Raw genomic sequence first — 19,585 nt, 5'->3', positions numbered from 1 at the left:
CCCCTTGGCTTCCTCAGGGAACAATGAGATCAAAGGAATATATTCTAAGTAATGCAGTGTGTGCTGGACGCCCTGCTAAACCCATCACACTAAACCACCAATAGGCTAGCATTTGAAAACCACTACTTTTTACCTCTAGAATAACATTATTTAATACTGTCTGGATTTAATACTGGCCAGTATAAAGTTTATGTGACCAAGAAACTGCGACACCACCTTAGGACCTATATACTCATTTGCCTCATTTGACCATTAAAAAAACACTACTAACCTAACAGATACTATGTTTCTAAGATTCACCCATTTATGACACAAGGCAACACATCAGGAACTTCATTATCCTACAATATCTCTTAGTTCAAATTGAGACACCTGCTTCTAACAAACTTCCTTAGCACTTGGTATTAACACACCACAGCCAGCCTTTACGAGATTATATTTACTTGAACTCTCAGGGATGCTCTGATCCAGCTGTCTCCCTTTAATTTACACAGCATTACTTAGAATTTATTCCTTTGATCTAATTTTCCCCGGAGGAAGACAAGAGGCAAAACGCGTTGGAAGTCTGAGATCCTACTTGCTAATTTATTTATGACATCCTGATATATGTCTAAGTATTAATATGCACAATCTGTGTTATTTGTATACCATACAGTAAGAATTAGTTGACCTATGTTGGAAAAAGGACTAAACACTGTGAATAAACTACAAATCTTTTATACATAAATTACTTGCAAAAGCCTGCTTACTCCCCTCCCGTGCTTCTAAAATATAATTTACATTAATCAACATGATTGCAAATGATGATTGAAAGTCTTCCTTGTCCGATTTTAGCTTTAGCTCAGCTTGATAAATGGGAGTCTTTTGAAGGCAGCAGTGCAAATGAAGGTTTTTCAGAACCAAGAAGCTTTCAATGGGACAGTAAAACAAGGAAAAGCCACTTTTGCTGCAGCTTTCACAGTCAGCCACAAAAATGTGTTTATGCTCAGCGAGTGAAACGGTTAATCTGTGGGACACAATTACACCTGGGATGTATAACTGTATGCAGAAACTAAGTCATGTTTCTATGGAGATCCAAAAATAACTGCAGGATTATTAAAATAATATTTTCTCCGCTCCTGACAGTGCAGTGGGGGATCTACTAGTGAAATACTTTGTTCTAGATGGAATTAAACAAACAACTATCAGCACTGATAATGAAACAAATAGGAGCAGGAAAGCACCAGGAAGGACTAATTGAAGCAAAAATACATTAATACAATGCAAACAAGCAAACAATAGATTAGCCTGGTGGTTAAAAAATGTCAAATAATTAATCGGCTTTTAGAGCATACCCAGCTGTTTATGTACTATGATAAAAAAGAAACTATTAGGAGAGAAATAAAGAAGCTGTTGACTGATCTTGGCTTCAGGAACTGAAATAAGTATTTCTAAATGATTACCTAGTCACTAACTAAGAATGAACATGTAGATGAGGGAACATTGATGAGCATGCTTGTTCCAGGTCTGTGACTCAAAGTATTGAAGCCAGAGGGTCAGCAATACAGATGGAATATTTAGAAGATGACAATTGCAAACTCGTCATATCCATCTTGTAACAGTTTAAATAATCATGGTAGCACCTATTTTCTGAGGTTAGAAAAAAAAAGGAAATTTAGGCATCCTACCTCTGCCCGGCCTCCATCACCAGATCCATCTTTGCCTTTCTTCTTGCCTCCTTCCTTCTGTTTACCTCCTTCTGGATTTGGCTAAAAGTGAAAGAATAAAAAGTTATAGATACAGCAATGTATGTCCCTACCTTACTCTACCAGGTGTGTCTGTGGAACAGCCCTGAACAAAGTAATGGTGCATCAACCTCTAACAGGAATTAGCAGAAGAGAGTGGTGGTACCTGCGTACTGCGTGCGAGCCAGCCCATAAGATTTCCTGGCCTTCCTGAACTATATCTCGATCTGACAGACTCCCAAAATTAGTACAGTATGTGAGTGTCCCTAGGGTTCTTTATAGAAATGCAAAAAGCAAAATGGATGTTGGACAGATATTTTGGCAGCCGTGAGTACATGACTTTCCATTCGCAAATCATTTTCCCTCTTTACAGCAGGCACTGTCATCCCTTGGGTGTTTGTGTCACTGTCTATGTGACCACATTACCTCCCTTTTGTTGTCTGTTGTTGGAATCCTGTAAGAAAAAGGATGTAGAAGCAGTGACATCAGTGCAAAAGGACTGTAAGGGACCAAAGAAGGGCACCCCCAGACATGAACAAAGGAAGTAAGTTGACTGAGGCTGAAGTAGCAAAAAACTGCAGCTTTAGGTGAGTGATTCTAGTATTTATAAAGAGCCAACATATTACGCAGCACTTTAAGGGGGCAAATTAACCTAACCGCATGTTTTTGTAATGTGGGAAGAAACCGGAGTCCCCGGAGGAAACCCAGGTAAACACACGGAGAACAGGAAAGGGAGTTACCATTATGCCAAATATCAAATTAAAATGTTTACAAAAGCCTGTTAACACGCTCACTTAAGTTTGGTGCATCATTGGTATTGAGTAGATTCAAACCTGTACTGCAAAATAATGGCTGTGTGCACCACAAATCATTTTTATTGGTAACATGTAAATGAACATTAGTGAAGATTAGAAAATAAAAGCTATCATGAGATGTTTTCCTGCAAAGAGTAAAAATCAAATGGAAAAAAACATGAGACTGGTGTAAACAGAAATGTGAAAAGGTAAATAATGACATATGACTAAGCCGAGCCTTACAGAGTCAATAGGAAGTCAATGACCTCAGTTAGTTCAGGTAAATGAAAGAGGTGGCATAGGACAGCGTGACAGAAAAATGTTCCATCTCAGCTTTGCTTTATTGCATGTAGCAAGCTTCATGGACTACTGGAGATTGGAAAAGTGAAGGGGAGATATGTCTGGGTTGGGAATAAATGATTTTTACAGTTGTCTCTAAACATATACAACTTGCAGAAACAGACAGAACCTATAAGGTCCCCTTTGAAGATAAACTTCTCAGAACTTAAAGCTAACCTCTCAGATGTTTACATCATAAAGTCCAATCATTCTGTAGTTCAATATGAGAACTAGGAGGGCTGTTTGACATGACATAAACAAAGTGCACATAGGGCAGCTCTGTTGTTCTCTCTTTAATATCAGGCCACAATCTCCTGTGCATGTTATTCAGATGAAGCCAACGGCCACAATGTGCAGAACTTTTTGTAATCTGGGTGGGAAGAAGCTGTAGGTGGGTGGCAGCCCCTGTATTGTGAACCAACTTATCATTAACCACCCAAAAACAGCTGGGTGGTTACTGAAATGTTCTGGGTGGTGCTCTCAGCTAAAAGGGTCCGGGGAGAATTTTGCCATGGCTCATCGCACTTTTACCTGAATACTTCTGAGTCATATGACACCGATATCCCAGGAATCTGAGGAATTGGAAACTAAGCAAAAAAAATGAGAAAAGAGCAGGGTCTCAATGTTTTAAAAAATAGTTAAAGGAGGAGGCAATGTTACTGTCCCTTTTAGGACCAACCCATTGTCTTATCACAGCAGTCACACTGGAGTCTAATGGCCAGCCCCTGCTAACTAGATAGTAATCACAGATGACACTTCTGTCATTTAATTGCCAGGCAGTACGGCCCCACAAAACCTCACTCCTGGGATCATGTGATCATTGGGGTTATTGCAGGTCACAGATATGCTGCATGTGATGAGTCCACTCAGGTAAAAGTTTCTATTGCTCTAAAACAAGAAGCCAATTTTATTATACATATATAAATTCAATTTGCCTCTTAGACAGCTCTACCATTGTAGGAGTTCTATACCCATCTTGGTAGCAACTCAAAATGTTGGATTTACCCTTTACCCTCACACTTTTTTCTGCAGTCTAGTACAGTTGTACAAGCTCCTCTCCTCTAATGTGATTTATTACTTTTTGATTCTGCTGCACAATTTACCTTTCTCACAATGGGCCTGATTTATTAAAGCTCTCCAAGGCTGGAGAGAATACACTTTTATCAATGAAGCTGGGGGATCCAGCAAACCTGGAATAGATTTCTTAAAAGTCATTGGTTATTTATTAGCAAATGTTTTTAATCCTGGACCAGATCTATTCCGGGTTTGCTGGATCACCCAGCTTCAGTGATGAAAGCTTATTCTCCTCACCCTTGGAGAGCTTTAATAAATCAGGCGCCATTGTGCCAGCAATTCTGGGCAGGAGTGCATCCAGCATCATCTATCTCTTTCCTCAGCAACCGCCTAAATACAGCCGGGTGGTTACTGGAATGTGCTGGGTGGTGCGCCCAGCTAAAAGGGGTTGGGGAGAATACTGCCCCTCCCATTGGCCACTATCTCCCTGCATTGCATAGAGATCCTGTGATGACATCAATAGACCCAAAGATAATTATGTCATGAAAAAAGAAAAGATTTATTTAAAATGCAACTAATTTGATTGGGAATTGCAGAGAAAAGTAAATATATGCAGCTTAAATTTCAGCTATCAGGACATAAACAAGGTCCAGGAGGGAATTATTTTAAGTATGAAGTTGATATCAAGAACATCGGGACGTAACCCCAGAATGAAGAAGAAAAGTTTATTAGTAACCCTAGAGAGTCGTAATATACTGAAGTAGTGGATGTGTAGAACAGATTCCCAGCTTAGGTAGCAATTAGAATGAAAGGTCAGCTTACACCCCTGGGCCCGGTGTCCCCCCGCCTAGGTGTTATGGGGAGGGGGCAGCAGGGGTATTTCTATTTTTTTAATACAGGTGATTGGGATTATTATTATACTGTATTTATATAGCACCAACATATTAGGCAGCGCTGTACATTAAATAGGAGTTGTAATGGACAGATAGATACAGACAGTGACACAGGAGGAGAGGACCCTGCCCCGAAGAGCTTACAATCTAAGGTGGGGGAAGTAGCACACAATAGAATTATAAATACAAATCTATATTCTAGTAAATAAAACACAAAACAAAACTGGATTTGTCTTTTTCTGCTGCCATGTTTCTAAATGATCTCCTCATACTATGAATGAGCCATGGACAGAGCAGGGACAGGCATAGTACACACATGGCAGGCAGGCTGGTTCTGGTTCTGGTTCCCCCCCCCCAGGCTTGTTATCCCCTCGGTCTATTACTCACCTTACTGACATTCAGCTTCTCCATTTGTGCCGCCACGTTCTCCGACATTCCACTCAGCTACGAACCCGGTACTACAGCAGCTGATGCAACCGGCAACAAGATGGTGACAACCTAACCCAGGAGGTTTCAATTTCGCATCGGGGAAACGCCCTCAACGAGGCAAGTACCAATCGTAGAAAGTATGGTTTTACTCTTAGCCCACAGACGGAGAGGCTTGTCATCAACAAGCCAATCACAGGAGAGAACACTAAAGTTTGTCTGCACGGAATTCTTCAGTGATGAGTCCGGGTTCTATACACATGTCATGTTCGAGCGACGTGGAACGTGTGACGTCAAGTCATCGTGTGACATGTGACCAGGTTACGCAGCGATGTGGTGGTGTATGGAAAAAGAAAGATGGCTGCTTGCTTGTGTTTTCTGTTCCATTCTGTAGTTTATCATTGTTTTTGCCTGTATAGAATGTTTCCTATGAATCCTGCTTTTCTTTCACTACTTTATCTGTGTGTCAGGATTACTTAGCTCAGCATAATTTAGGTGGAGTTTCAAAGCCTCATCCACACTTTATGGAGTATCAGGGACACCACAGACATCAGGCTGAATGCACACCTTAAGCCTCATGTTGGCCAATGACTTGGTGGTGGCCAGAGAGGACTGCTGGTATGACTGTGCTGCTCACACAAGGTTTCCTCTGCTTTTTCCAGAACATTGGGAGGGCAACCAGCTCAGTCTGTCCACAAGGTGCTTAGAAATACTTTTTTTTATGGCACAGTATTAATATACAGTATTTATATAGCACCAACATATGATGTAGTGCTGTACAAAGTCCATAGTCATGTCACTAGCTGTCCTTCAAAGTAGAAAAGCAAATCTGAAAAATAAAGCCGACCTGCCGTATAAGTATACTGGTAGTCCCCCGAGTTAAGGACTTGCTTGCTGGTGTGCAGGACAGAGGCTTGAAGGGGGGAGGGGCTGTTTTGCATTACTGGCAGAAGAAATCTTTTGCTCAACACAGCTGAGGTTGTGGGTGATCTTAGGAGCTGAGCTGATCTGTAACATCTTGTAACTTTAATGACCAAGACAAACTCTGCAGTTGTTTGTTTTTTCTATATCAAAGCACAGTTTGCTCCAGAAGTTAATGAATGAATGACATTTTTTTTTGCTTTGTGATTAGCTCACAGTGAGGATTTCATACAGTAACTGACACCACCCTGCCTAATAATATGTTGAGACAAACATCTGTCCTAATTCTTTTTATTAATAATAATGTACCTGTTCTGACCTTCATACAAATTCAACTTAAGAACAAACCTACAGTCCCTTGTATGTAACCTGGGGATAACCTGTATGTGTCTTTAGGGCCTGTTGCAATTCATTGTTCCCCGGTAACCTATTCCTTTTAATAGGCTGTATACATCACACTGTATTGCCATTTAGAAGGTGTCCAGTTCTTTTGGGGCGTTTTCAAACAGACCAGCAGAGATGAGACAGTAGATTCAGAATAAGATGTATTGCTGCAAATGCTTAACAATTTAAAGTAAAACATCACACCTTTAATGCTGCAGATCCCACAATTTCGCCGGTCCTTCCCTCAATGCGGTCCCACGCTGTCCTGGAATACTTCTCCTCAGCTGCCATCTTCATTCTTCTTTTCCGGTCTTTTTGCTACGTCAAACCATCGCGCACGGTGCAGGTGCAAAATCGGGTGACATAGCCCGCTGTGAAGGGAAAAGATGTTCTCACTCCGCATGCATGAGATTGGCATCTCTTTACCCTTAGTGGAAAAATTTCCCTTCTGCGCATGTCTGAGATAAGGCATGCGCAAAAGGAGCAGCCAAGAGCCTCCCGGTATGCGTGACGTGGTATCCTGGGAAGATCTGTGCTCCTATTCACTGCTGAACCCTTTTATGTTAAGTTAAATGTTGAGTTTAGGTCCCCTTTGAGCACAGAGATTCTAGCTAGAGCAAGAGAATACATCAATATAGGCGTATAGAATCGTTCTTGTATAGGGGGGCTTAGGCTATCTAGTTGTCATTAGGCCAATTCTCCAATACTTGGAAGTCCATATAAGCATAATAGTTCACAAGCAGTTAATGTGGTGGATAAAGCATATGTCCAACATTTTTGGCACAAAAATCGCTGTCCGTCATCTTGGATCCATGTTCAGGCTGGTTCTAACCACTGGGGTCTCTTATCAGCCTTCAAGGCCACCCTGTGTTCAGCTTTTAGGTTCATTTCAGGATCACTGTTTGGCTTTGTACACACGTTAGATTTTTGTTTTTATGATCTTTTCCAACGACAAAAAACTGAAAGATGAATGAACGAGTATTGCACCTACAGTGCTGTTCAGTTCTATAAAGAGGGGAGGGGGAGAACAAGTGAGCAGCACCCTGCTGCGCTCTCTCCTCTTCACTGTCATTGCAGTTGTACATCTTCCGTCCTTAGTGGGTCTGCCAGGACGGATCCACGAACAACGCCGGACGACCGCTGTACACATGTCAGATACTTGTCCAGATACAGATATGAGTCCTGAGGCTCATATTAGATGACAATCATCTGACGTGAGTACATAGCCTAACATTTTTGGCATAGAAATGACTGTCCATCATCTTGGATTCTTATTCAAGCTGGTTCCACCCCCAAGGGTCCTTTATTAGCCTTCAAGACCATCCTGTGTTCAGCTCTCAGGGTCATTTCGCTGACTGTTTCTGTTGCAGGTGCTACTCTCTGTAAAAAAATCAAACAAGGAAGTAACTATACCTCATATAAGCAGAGTATATTTTATAATCTATATACAGACCCCCTACATTTATATCCCAAGGGCCATTAGGAATGAATGGCAACCCAGTGTACTAACATTTATTTGTGCATTGTGCTGAGACAAGTATCTAGAGTAGTGTTTCTCAAGCGGGGTTCCTCCAGAGGTTGTAGGGGTTCCTTGTGCAATGAGAAATTTCTGCCTCCATTGTGAAATGGTCTTTTGATCTTTTTAGCTATCTGTCAAGGTGACATTTTTCCCACTGACCAGCAATATAATTACAGGTAAAGGATATAGTAATTACAGCAGGGATTCCATGATGGTCTGAAAGTTATTTCAAGGGTTCCACCATGTTCGAAAGACTGAGAAACATTGCACTTGTGTGAATCCCCTAGTATTTGCACAGGGTACTTACACTGTCTTTAATAATAGGATTTTGTATTGTAATGCATGGTCCTGCTTTCTCCAAGTCCCACCCACTTCGTACAGTTAGTTACATTATCATTGACTTTAAAATACTTTAGTGAATATCTCAGCATAAGCATATTTCTTCACTTTATTGAAGAATGGGTGCTGCTGCTGGGTGAGAAAATAAAGAACCTCGAGCTGTTATGTGACTGACCAGAAGATGCCTTAAAATAGGGTAAATGTAATACAAATATTTACACCCCAATTAAAAATCCACCCCTACCTGTCCTCAGAAACCACCAAACTCCTTGTACATGCTCTTATCATTTCTCATCTGGACTACTGTAACATCCTTCTCTCTGGTATTCCACTAACCCGACTCTCTCCTCTACAATTCATTGTAAATGCTGCAGCCAGACTCATCCATCCTTCTCACCGCTCTTCCTCAGCTGCCTCTCCTTGTAGTTCTCTTCATTGGCTGCCATATTACCTACCTTTATCAAATTCAAGCTCTTGTGGTTTGCCTTCAAATCCCTCCACAGTTCTTGTCCCACTTACCGCTCTCCTCGCTCCTTCAATGACCTACAACTGACTTGCTCACTCATAACCTCATCACACGCACGGCTCCAAAACTTTTCTAGAGCTGCCCCGACTCTCAGGAATGGTTTGCCTTGTCCTATTTGGCTTGCTCCTACTTTCAGCTTATTAAGAGCTCTTAAAACCTTCACTACTTACCCACGATTCCATATCCCCCTTCTATTGTGTGCTACTTTCCCACCTCTTAGATTGTAAGCTCCTCTGAGCAGGGTTCTCTCCTTCTCCTGTGTCACTGTCTGTCATTTGCAACCCCTATTTAACCCCCCTTCTGGTATGAATACTGAGGAATTTTGAAAGCAAAAGCAGTACATTTAAAAATCCTCATTATTTTAAATTTCCCGCCCGGTCCCGCCTATCTGCATGATGGTCCCGCCTATCTGCATGATGGTCCCGCCCTCCAAGCACACACGCCTGGCAGGCATGTGCTTTCCCTGGCCTTGCGTCCCCAATGCTCACACGCTGGGGGCGCAGATGACGGCCGGGCATCGCCAACTTGCACAGATCGGCCGGCATCGGCAGGGAAAGAAGATGCATCGCTGGAGAATGCCGCAGGCAACGCTGGAGGATGCCGCTGGAATGTGGGAACAAGGTAGGACTTTTAAGCTTCTGAGCGGTAACCCAGAGTGTGGCTAGGGGTAAAAAAAAAAAGCTAATAGTGGTAACCCCCAGCTACACTTGGGGTAGCTAAAAAAAAATAAAGACTTGCCAGGTCCCATCAGCATCCTCCAGTGTCCTGCCATCCTCTGGCCGCAACCTCTTCATCCGATCTGTCCCCCAGCCAGTGCACTAAAGAGTTCCCGGTGACAGCAATCCAATACAAAGTAATCATTATAATATATTTATATAATATAAATGCTACTGTACATTTAAAATTACAGGTTTCAGTATTTTTGATTTATTTGTGCTATAGTTTATTATTAAATTGAATAAATATTGGACATATTTCGGTGAGTTATGCTTAAGAATTACAGGCCTACAATGTAAAATAAATTTTCGATACATTTTATATATATATATAAATCCAAAAGAAATGAACTGCCCAGAAGGTTAATGTACAGCGCTGCGTAATAGGTTGGCATTATAAAAATACTGTTTAATAATATTAATAAAAATAATATTATTAGCAAACCATACATCAGTGCACACTGTACACACTGCTTCATTATTTCTGTCCTGAAGACAATGACTCTTGAACTATTACTTGCCTTGACATCAAATGGACACAAAGTCGGGGAAAATAATTTATGGTATTTCCAGTAAATTTAGGAATTTGATTGTAGAAGAAAACTACTGGTGTTTAAGTTGCCAAGGTTTCATGACCACTTCTCTGTAAATAGATTTATTGGTAGCTTTTTGCTGCACAGCACTGTTATTTATATAATAATAAAGTGAACAAAGAACTACAGCACTCATTGTCACAGGGTGAATTATTATAGATTAATATAGAGAAATTAATAATATAGATTAATATAGAGAAATAAACAGTAACCAGTGGTAGAAACTGGTGCAATAATTTGAAACAGCAACCTCTAAATTGTATACAAATATATTCCAACAGTCACCCTCAACATATTACATTTTATTTATCGTAAATTGTAGCAATGGAACAAAGAGAAGTGATGGCAGTCTCTTAAAGCGGAACTAAACTTAAAAAAAAAAAACAAAGAAACAAACTCACGTTCACTTCCACAAATCCCTCCAGTGCGGTCATTGATTTGGTCCTGCAAATGGATTTCATAAGTAATTTGCTATTTGTTAGCAAATGTTTTTTAATCCTGGACTAGATCCATAACAGGTTCGTTGGATATACACCAGGAAGGTGTATGTTCAGTCTTGGAGAGCTTTAATAAATCAGGCCCAATGGGTCTGATTTATTAGGCTTTCCAAAACTGTAGAAGACTGAAAATCATAGGTGATTTCAACAAACCTCAAATGGATTTCTTAAAAAATATTTTTCTATTAGTTAGCAAATGTTTTCGATCCATTCTAGGTTTGCTAGATCACCCAGGTTCTCCTATGATAGTTAATCTTAACCAGTCTGGAAGCACTTTAATAAATGAGACCCAATATCTCTGGGTAATTCGTTCAGAGAAGATGCATATCCTTTTCTCTTCCCCAAATATTTTTTCATCTTTCCAATGAATAAGTAAGTTTATTACTATTTGAACAGGTACTTTGTCTCCCTCTAGTGGCTACTTTACCCTATGTATTGTTTATGTTTTTATATATCATGTGACTACATTTATTATTATTATTATTATTTATACATTAGGAATCATATTTATTGTCCTATGTTTTTAAAATGCATTGTTTGTTATGTTTTTCTCCATATCCAAAGAAGCTATTACTCTAGAACCAGTATTAGAGTGGGTGGTACTTAAATTGTTGTGAAGTCTCTTACAATAATAGTAGACTTTTAAATATTTTGTAAAATATGATAGATATACCAATGAGGATCTAGTAAATGAAATATTTTTTCTTAATATCAGTATCCAAGAAGGTCTGAGAGCCACCCAGCACCAATAAGTCTGGCAGAGTGAATGGGCAGAATCATAGGGGTCTGGTAAAAAAGTGGTATAGAAATTAGTGACAGCATGAATTGTTGCTCCCGAGTCACAAACTTTTTTTTTTTTTGCATTAAAGCAGAACAATGCCTGCTATACTCACCCGTCCTCTTTCTATTGCAGGGCTCCACTATTTTTTTCCTTCTAGACTTTCTGGAGACGATCTTCAGCTATCTTTATTGGCCAGGACAGAATAACATAACTCCCGCAAAGGTGACGCGCAATGGAGGATGGGATTGCTGGCTACCCCTTGCAACATACAATATTTGACAGTTAGGAGGCAATCAGAGAGGTAAGAACAGTTATTTCAGAAGGCACATAGCCTGTCCCTTCCTGCAATAAACACCTGTATGATCACGGATTTTTCAAAGCAGAAGTTTAGTTTCACTTTAAATATTTCTAAAGTATTTGGGGAATAAATAACAATAATGGGGCAGTCAGCAGTGCTAACAGTTTACTGTTTTTGCCTCCCTATTTAAGGAAAATTTGTCAAGAATAATAATGTCTGTGACATGAATAATGGGATTACATAAGGAAACGACATCAGCTTTTCTTTCCTACATGTGAGGCGGTGTATATGTGGATCATAACATCTGGTCACATTCAACAAAATTTATAGTTACCTCCTGTTTGAGCTTTGAAAGCAACCCTGACTATTTTTAAATGAGAGTTTAATACTTTGTATTTAGTGGATCAAGACTCAAACGTGCATCAGCATAAGTGAACCATAATGTTCTAAGTTTCCAAAAAAAATTGTTTTTCATTTTAGATGTTTTATAAACTCCAGTAGTGGGTGGTCAGATGGATTAGCAATAAAGTATTGAACATCCTCAATATCAGAATAGAAGGTTTGGTTCACATAAGTGTGAGGATGTTTTATGGGAAGAGGGAAATCTGTTAGTTAGGTGTTCCACCACCAAGCTTCTTTGGAAGACGCTGTAAGGGCTTAGGTGAAAAGATCGCTGAGACAGTTTAGTTGGGTTGGGTCAATCTATCCAGAGACAGTGTGTCTCCCTTAAACATTTTTTATGGGAAAGTGCAGGAAAATATTGTCCTATAGCAAATAGGTTAGAGGGGTTATGAATGTTTGCAATTTATCTCTGGGACCAAATTGTGAGTATCACCACAGCATATCTGCCAGATGGAATTGACTCTCTTCTACAGACAGGTTTTTCCAATCAACATGGAAACCTCTATAAATAAAAAGTGAAGTTGAGTGGAATGCTCTTTGCACCCAAAGACATTTCAGACATGACTGCTCCCTGTTTTTAAAAGAGGAGCAGAGTATAGAAGGAGTATGCAGAGCATACAATATAGCATATTAGGGTAGCAAAACTTTTTGGGACTTGGAGTTTGAATCCTTAGTGTCTCATTACTTCAGTGTAATCTTTTCACAATGAGTATTACCTATCTTCTAATAACAAAGTCAAGTAAAAGACAGGATACAGAAGGTAGCTCAGACAGGTATAATAGCTGTATAGATACAGAGCTTTACTTGTCATTTGTGAGTTGTACCATGTACCGTGTCTTCAGTTTGTGTCAATCAGTCTCCCATTGGCCACTGAATTATAAAAAAGTGTGCTTAATGAGGCTAACTTTTGTGCACATTTAGTCAGCCTTGGCAGTCAGGCAATTGTTGCATCAGCTCCACAGCTGCCAAAGTATTAACTTTGGGGGCCTGATGATCTTTCTGGTTAGCACAAGGCATTTTTAATTGGAAAGAAGGAAAACTGCATCTTCTATTTGCAGAAAGCTTCCTGATTCATAAATGATGATGAGTAATGCTAATAATAAGCACTAGATGGCAGACTTTTCTATTTTATGAACTGAACAAAATTACAGACAACCCTAAACATACTACAAATATTATTTTGTACATGCTTAGAGTTCCCACAAAACCTCACCAGCCAAAGTGGGCATAAATCTATCCAATATTTGTTGTACTTTATAATTATATCATTATTTACCAACATGCTAACCAAGCACAATTATTGGAAGCAAATATTGATGTTAGTGTGCAGCCACACACATCATTACATTAAATATTAAAGATCTGTTTTTTTCCTACAGTGTGGATGAAAATTTAGAATAATGTGCTCTTTTATTTATGGAGGACCAAATATACAAAACACCCTAAAATGCTCACTATTTATCTTTATGTAAAATATACCAACATTTTGTTAATTGCCTAAATGGGCTCTATCACAATCAATATGAAAGCAAATCATCCAGGGAAGCCACAGTGATTTCGATGCCAAGAAAAGTAAATAATGTTCCTAAATCAAAGATACAATGCAAGGAGTACACAGGATGATATATATTTTTAAAATTACAAAACATAGGGAAACAGCTCAGTAGAGTATAGTATAGTATTTGATGCTCATTTTATTAATGCAATATTTTATTAAACGAAAGATACAAAACTAAAGCTATCATACAGTGCTGGCCGATTATATATTGCTCCCCGTTCACCATTCCTGTACAAAAGAGTGAAAATACACCTTACTATGCGTCCTATCAGTTATAGGGGGCTGCTAACCTTCCTTGTACCCCAAAATCTCTGCAATAGATACTTTTGGAGAAATAAAATTCATGTGACAGATGGCAAAGGGGGGCATGTTCTTACTACTACATCTTCAGGTCCCTACATCTCCCCGTTCCTGAGAAACTAGGGTTTACAGAAGGTAAGTGGCCAGATATGTGTGACAAGGTGGCACCGTATGATAGGTATAGTTTTTCTTTTCTTGTGATTGTACTGTGGCAATAAAATTTTAGGGGGAGTTGGCCACAAAATTCCCCTATTTATCCTACATTTTAATATACCTACAGCTCCCCTTTCAAGAGAAATTAGGGTTCAAAGAATATAAGCAGACATTTATGTGTGACAGGGCACCATGGTATGGTAGGTGATACATTTTAGTGAGGGGAGGAGGGGGTAGCTACAAAAGTCCCCACTTTCTTTCTTACTTACATTTCCCTTCCTCTACTGTTAAAGAGATCTTGGGGTTCACAGAAGGTAAGTGGCCAGCTATGTGTGACAGGGTAGCACAATATAACAGGTATAGTTTTTTTGTATCCTGTGATTTCCATTTGCCAACATCCCCCTGTTCCAAATTGGGGATTAAGAGAAGGTAAGTGGCCAGGATGCATGATATACTTTGCATATATAAAAACACATAACGGCTACAGGAAAGTTAGGGGTGCATGGTAGTTTTTGCACTTGTAATAGAGAAAGTCTAGGTTATAGGAAACATGTAGAGAAATATGGAGGTGTTTATGCTTTTTCCAAGTTAGTAACTATGAAAAGCAAGGTAATTGTGCTTTCAGGAAGAAAAGTTATTTGCGAATGGCTCTGTCTGTTTCTCTCACTACAGGTGTCCTTTAAGTTTGCTGCAGTTAAATGTTGTTTTTACTTTTCATTTAAACATTTAATTGGTTATTTCCCACAAACTGGCTACAGTTATTTGCTATTGTAAGCTGTATTTCCCATGGCAGAGTTTCTGTCTGTGAAAGTGTTCTTCTGTCCACGCACAGACACAAATGTTTCCAGGACTGGAATGAATGCTGATTTGCAGATTTTTGGTATAATACAATAAATATATGATAAGCTTGTCTAGACCATAGTCACATAAAACAGACCACCTATGAAGGAACATTTTCCGTTCTGTACTGTACATTTTGTCTGGACCAGAGTTTCCCTTTTTCATGCTGACTGTAGAAAACCTGCAAAATTATTTCCATGTCTTTTACGGTGGGGTAGAGATCCCCAACTTTGCCAACTTGTGAGCCACAAACCCATATAACACATGGTAGGGAGTCACACAAGGCATCAAACAGAGGTACTCAGCTTTCATTCTTGACACAGAAGGAACTGGCTGAGACTTGGAGATGGAATGTAGCACTAAGGCAAACCTACTAAACCAACAGCTTTAGGCCTGGGCTGACATCCTTCAGAACTTCGTCTTCTTAAAGTTCCCCTTTAAAAAATTTGTGACCAGGCAGGGCTTTATAACAGAAAGGGACAGGCAGTGTCCCATTGCAATAAACATTGTTACCTGCTTGATTACATCCCAGCTTCCCCTGCATTGCCAAGACTGAATGAATTCCTGTGCGCATGCTTAGAAGTGACGTCACTTTGGTCTGTCCAATCTAGATGGTTGAAGATCGAAATGAGGAAGTGAAGAAGATGGCGGTACCTGTGACAGAAAGGGTACAAGTGAGTATAAATAGTTTAGTTTCACTTAAAATAAATGTGAACAGCATTCTCTGGGTTACTGAATCTAAAATAAAAGCAGATATATCATCTTAGTATGCCTGATGGCCAGTGTAACATGCCAAAATCTCACTTTGTGCATTTGTGATTTATAACAATGGGAGTTTCTTCATAGTTCATTTAAAAAAATGAATAATTATTATGTAAAATTGAACCTACTTCCTCTAAGACCAGGATATCAAGGCTCTGCCACCCGTTTTAAACACTGGAAATAGTCCCTGCCATCGTTCACAGGTAAGTAAAAATGTCAGGGGGTAGGGGGTGGTTCTGGGTAACATTAGGTTACGGGGCCAGTGAGGGTGGGCTTACTTTAGTTTTGTAAAATAAAATAGAACCTCTTTTTTTTACCATAGGATATCTTCTTTTCAGATTGGTGGGAAGCACAATCAGCACATAGTTAAAATCTCTCCAGTCCTTTCTAGTGTCATTTCTTGTCTCCAATTTTAATGGAGTTTGCTAAATCCTACATTGATCAGGCCGTGGAATGATATGTTCTCACTTAACTTAAAGTACAAACAAATGGCTCTTTGCTTGGCCTACTGCTTAGTCCTATAGCAAACATTATTACTGTTCTAAAAATTGCTGTTGTCCTTGTTTAAGCCCTGTATTGCTATCATTTGCTTGGTAGCTTGCATAACTCAGCAGAGCACCAGATCAAAGAAAAAACCCTGTAAGTTCCAAGAGCCCCCAGCCTTGGTGATAGGTGGCTCAAACATTCAGCATTGCATGTAAGTGAAAGGCAACAGAAATATGTGCTCCAACTTTACCAGTTTGGTTTAATGGTAAATATACAGAAGAGTGAACAGAAGGTGATTATAAGCTGGGTGAGGAGAGGAAGGAGGGGATGTCTTATGAACTTCAATTCAAGTGAACTATCTACATGAATGTACCATAGGTTTACGCCCGCCTCTTATATAATACCTAAATGTGTTCTGCTAATTTGTAATCTGTTATCCTTCTAAGGAAATACATATTTACACTGTATCATAATTCAATAGTAGTTGGTTCTCAGCATGTCTTCAATTACCTGTCCCAGGGAGGGTTGTCCCAGCAAAGGCCTATTGTTTCTCCAGACATCACTCTGGTGTTCCAAAGGAATGCACAGCTGAAGGGAACTCCGAATTTCCTAGAGAAAACAGCAGTGGGGCTCGTCCAACAACCCTGTCTCTGACAAGTTATCAGAACCAAACTGTCAGGCAAAACAAGTGCTTCCAAAAGATCCTAATAAAAACTTTCTGTGGCTTTTTATATCCTGTAACTAATTTCAGTTATTGTAACCTATTGCAGAAAATTAATAACAGAACTGAATAACACAGAGTGACATTACCTTATTCCCTACTATCTGCTCTTTGCCACTAAATATTTGTGTGAGTTGCCTGTACTTTTTAAAGGTCAATCTTCTTAAACGGTTTACCTCAGCTGTCCGGTGGCTTGTGTTAACCTCTGGCATATATGCTGTATACCTTATACTGCTCAAATATACTTCAGAATTGGCTTTTCTGGCTAAAAATAGATAAATGCATTTTATCATGCTGTTCTGTTAGCTTTTTGCTGGGTACTTTAAAAAATAAACACACATAAATAAAACTGTAGAGCTTATTCTTCTCATTGTTGATTTTTTGTAAAAATGGTTGGGGTAAAAGGTGTATTCAATAACAAGTTGTTGGTCCCAGTCTAACATTATTATTATTACACATTATTTATATGAAGCCAACATATTACGCAGAGCTGTACAAAGTCCATAGTCATGTCACTAGCTATCCCCCAAAGGGGCTCACATTCTAATGTCCCTACCAAAGATTGTGTGCCCCATAAAATCTGAAAGCCTTTTGTGATGGGGTATGTACTGTTGGCTTCTTAGTGGCAGCATGGTATATGCTTCATATACAATGGCTTCAGAAAGTACTCCAATTCCCTTCACTGTTTTCATTTACTGCAATCACTTTTCAATTACCAAAATTGTTTGAAATCTTTTTTTTATTCTCATCAATCTACACCCCATAATGCCAAAGTCTGAGGTCCTGAGTAGTGTTGATGTTCGAATTCAGGTTGTTCTTAAATTCAACCTGAATATGGCTGTTCAAATTCAGATAGACCCGACCCGAAAAACACGGAAATCGACATCGCAAATTCGTGTGAAAAAAATGTGTAAAAAAAAAAAAGCTTTAATGTTAAAGTAATGTTAAAGTAAGTAATTTATTGATTGTGTGTGATTAGTGTAACTAACTTTTATTTTTTTACAGGTTATCTCACAATGACAGGATGATTCCCACATCTGCATTCATTCTGAGCACAGCCGTGGGAATCCTCCTGTCAGTGTGGGATCCCCAGGCACTAGAGGGTAAATGATGACAAGTCTCACCGTTCATTCACCTCCAGTGCTCTGTGATTGGCTAAGGAAAGGAATATCCTGATAACGCTTCAGCTGTCATCAGGGTTTACCTTTCCTCAGCCAATCACTGAGCACTAGAGGTGATGAATGGGGAGACTTGTCCCCATTTAACCTCCAGTGCCCGGGGTTCCCGCACTGTCAGGAGGATTCTAAACTGTCTACAATTATTTTTTTACTTTATATTTATCGAGAACTGAGTGTAGATAATTGAGAACTAAAAGAATTGTAATGATTGTAGCATCAGGATGCAACATAACAAAATAGAAAGTATTCAGACAAATTTTTTTTTTCAGACACTACTGTAGGTAGTTCAAATTCAATTACAATTGGCCAGATTAAGGTAGTTGGCTGTTTGCTGGTTCCTGATTAAAAACAGGTTCAATTTGCCTAATAATCCCAGTGTGAATGTCCCATCTAAGGCTGGATTTTAACATTGGAAGTTTATCTAAAGCCAGAACTGTCTGGAATTTTGCACAAGGTTTCTGGAAAATAAAATGAGTATTTTTTTTTTTCACTTCAACTTTTATACTATTAACTTTTAAAACAAAATGCTTTTAATAATATATTATGTATTGTACTGTAATATAGGTGAAGTTCATTGTTAGGGTTTACATACCCTTTATGTGGTAAATTTTAGGCATATATAAAATATCCCCATTTAACCCAATTATGTATTTCCTAAAATATTAATTTCATATGTTTTCAATTAGCTTCTTGTAGTTTCCTTCACAGCAGGATTTACTTTAACTGAGCAAGTTCAGAGGCTGGGTTTTAACCTGCTTTGTGTTGTGCACTATATATCTTTGGATGCAGCGTGTCTTATTTAAATTGCAGGTAAAATGCAGCCTTTTTTTAAAAAACGTTGCATTTTCCATTGAAGTGCAGTTGCATGTGTTTAAATGGAAAATGCAAATTTGATTAGAATCTCTGTCCACGTGAAACCACGTGAAAAACAGGAACCTCTCTAAGGTTTGTCACATCAGTGGCCCTGAATGATTAAAGCTCTCCAAGAATGGAGAGGATAGGCTTTCATCAGTGAAGCTGGGTGATCCAGCAAACCTGGAATGGATTTCTTCAACTTCATTTACTATTTGCTAGCAAATGTTTTGAATTTATTATTATTATTATTAATAAACAGGATTTATATAGCACCAACATATTACGCAGCTCTGTACATTAAATAGGGATTGCAAATGACAGACTAATACAGACAGTGATACAGGAGGAGAGATTCCTGCCCCGAAGAGCTTACAATCTAGTAGGTGGGGGAATTTCACACACAATGGGATGGGAGATATGTAGTGGTGGGAAGTAGTGGTGGTTTCAAAGGACAGAAGAAGACGGGTAGGCAAGTTTGAAAAAATGGATTTTGAGCGCTCTTTTAAATGAGCAGAAAGTAGGAGCAAGCCGAATAGGACGAGGAAGACCATTCCAGAGAGTCGGGG

The 19,585-nt window shown here is 39.2% G+C and overlaps 1 protein-coding gene and 1 long non-coding RNA gene across 2 annotated transcripts in view; one reads left to right on the top strand and one right to left on the bottom strand.

Annotated features, from left to right (window-relative positions):
* Positions 1–5,305, bottom strand: part of TARS1 (threonyl-tRNA synthetase 1) — a gene marked incomplete in the record, with an annotated part of 30,154 nt that extends 24,849 nt beyond the window's left edge. The window contains 2 exon segments of the mRNA XM_072416568.1: positions 1,668–1,748; positions 5,152–5,305. Of these exon segments, the coding sequence (XP_072272669.1) occupies positions 1,668–1,748; positions 5,152–5,199 (129 nt within the window).
* A 267-nt stretch (positions 5,306–5,572) lies between these two features.
* On the top strand, positions 5,573–15,757 carry LOC140332610 (uncharacterized). The gene is made up of 3 exons (XR_011921196.1): positions 5,573–5,889; positions 11,599–11,767; positions 15,629–15,757. It is a non-coding gene; the product is annotated as an uncharacterized lncRNA (long non-coding RNA).
* The last annotated feature ends 3,828 nt before the right edge of the window (positions 15,758–19,585 follow it).

Source organism: Pyxicephalus adspersus, chromosome 6 (genome assembly GCF_032062135.1).
Source record: "Pyxicephalus adspersus chromosome 6, UCB_Pads_2.0, whole genome shotgun sequence".
Classification (NCBI taxonomy): Eukaryota; Metazoa; Chordata; class Amphibia; order Anura; family Pyxicephalidae; genus Pyxicephalus; species Pyxicephalus adspersus.
This window is presented reverse-complemented; position numbering and strand designations above follow the sequence as displayed.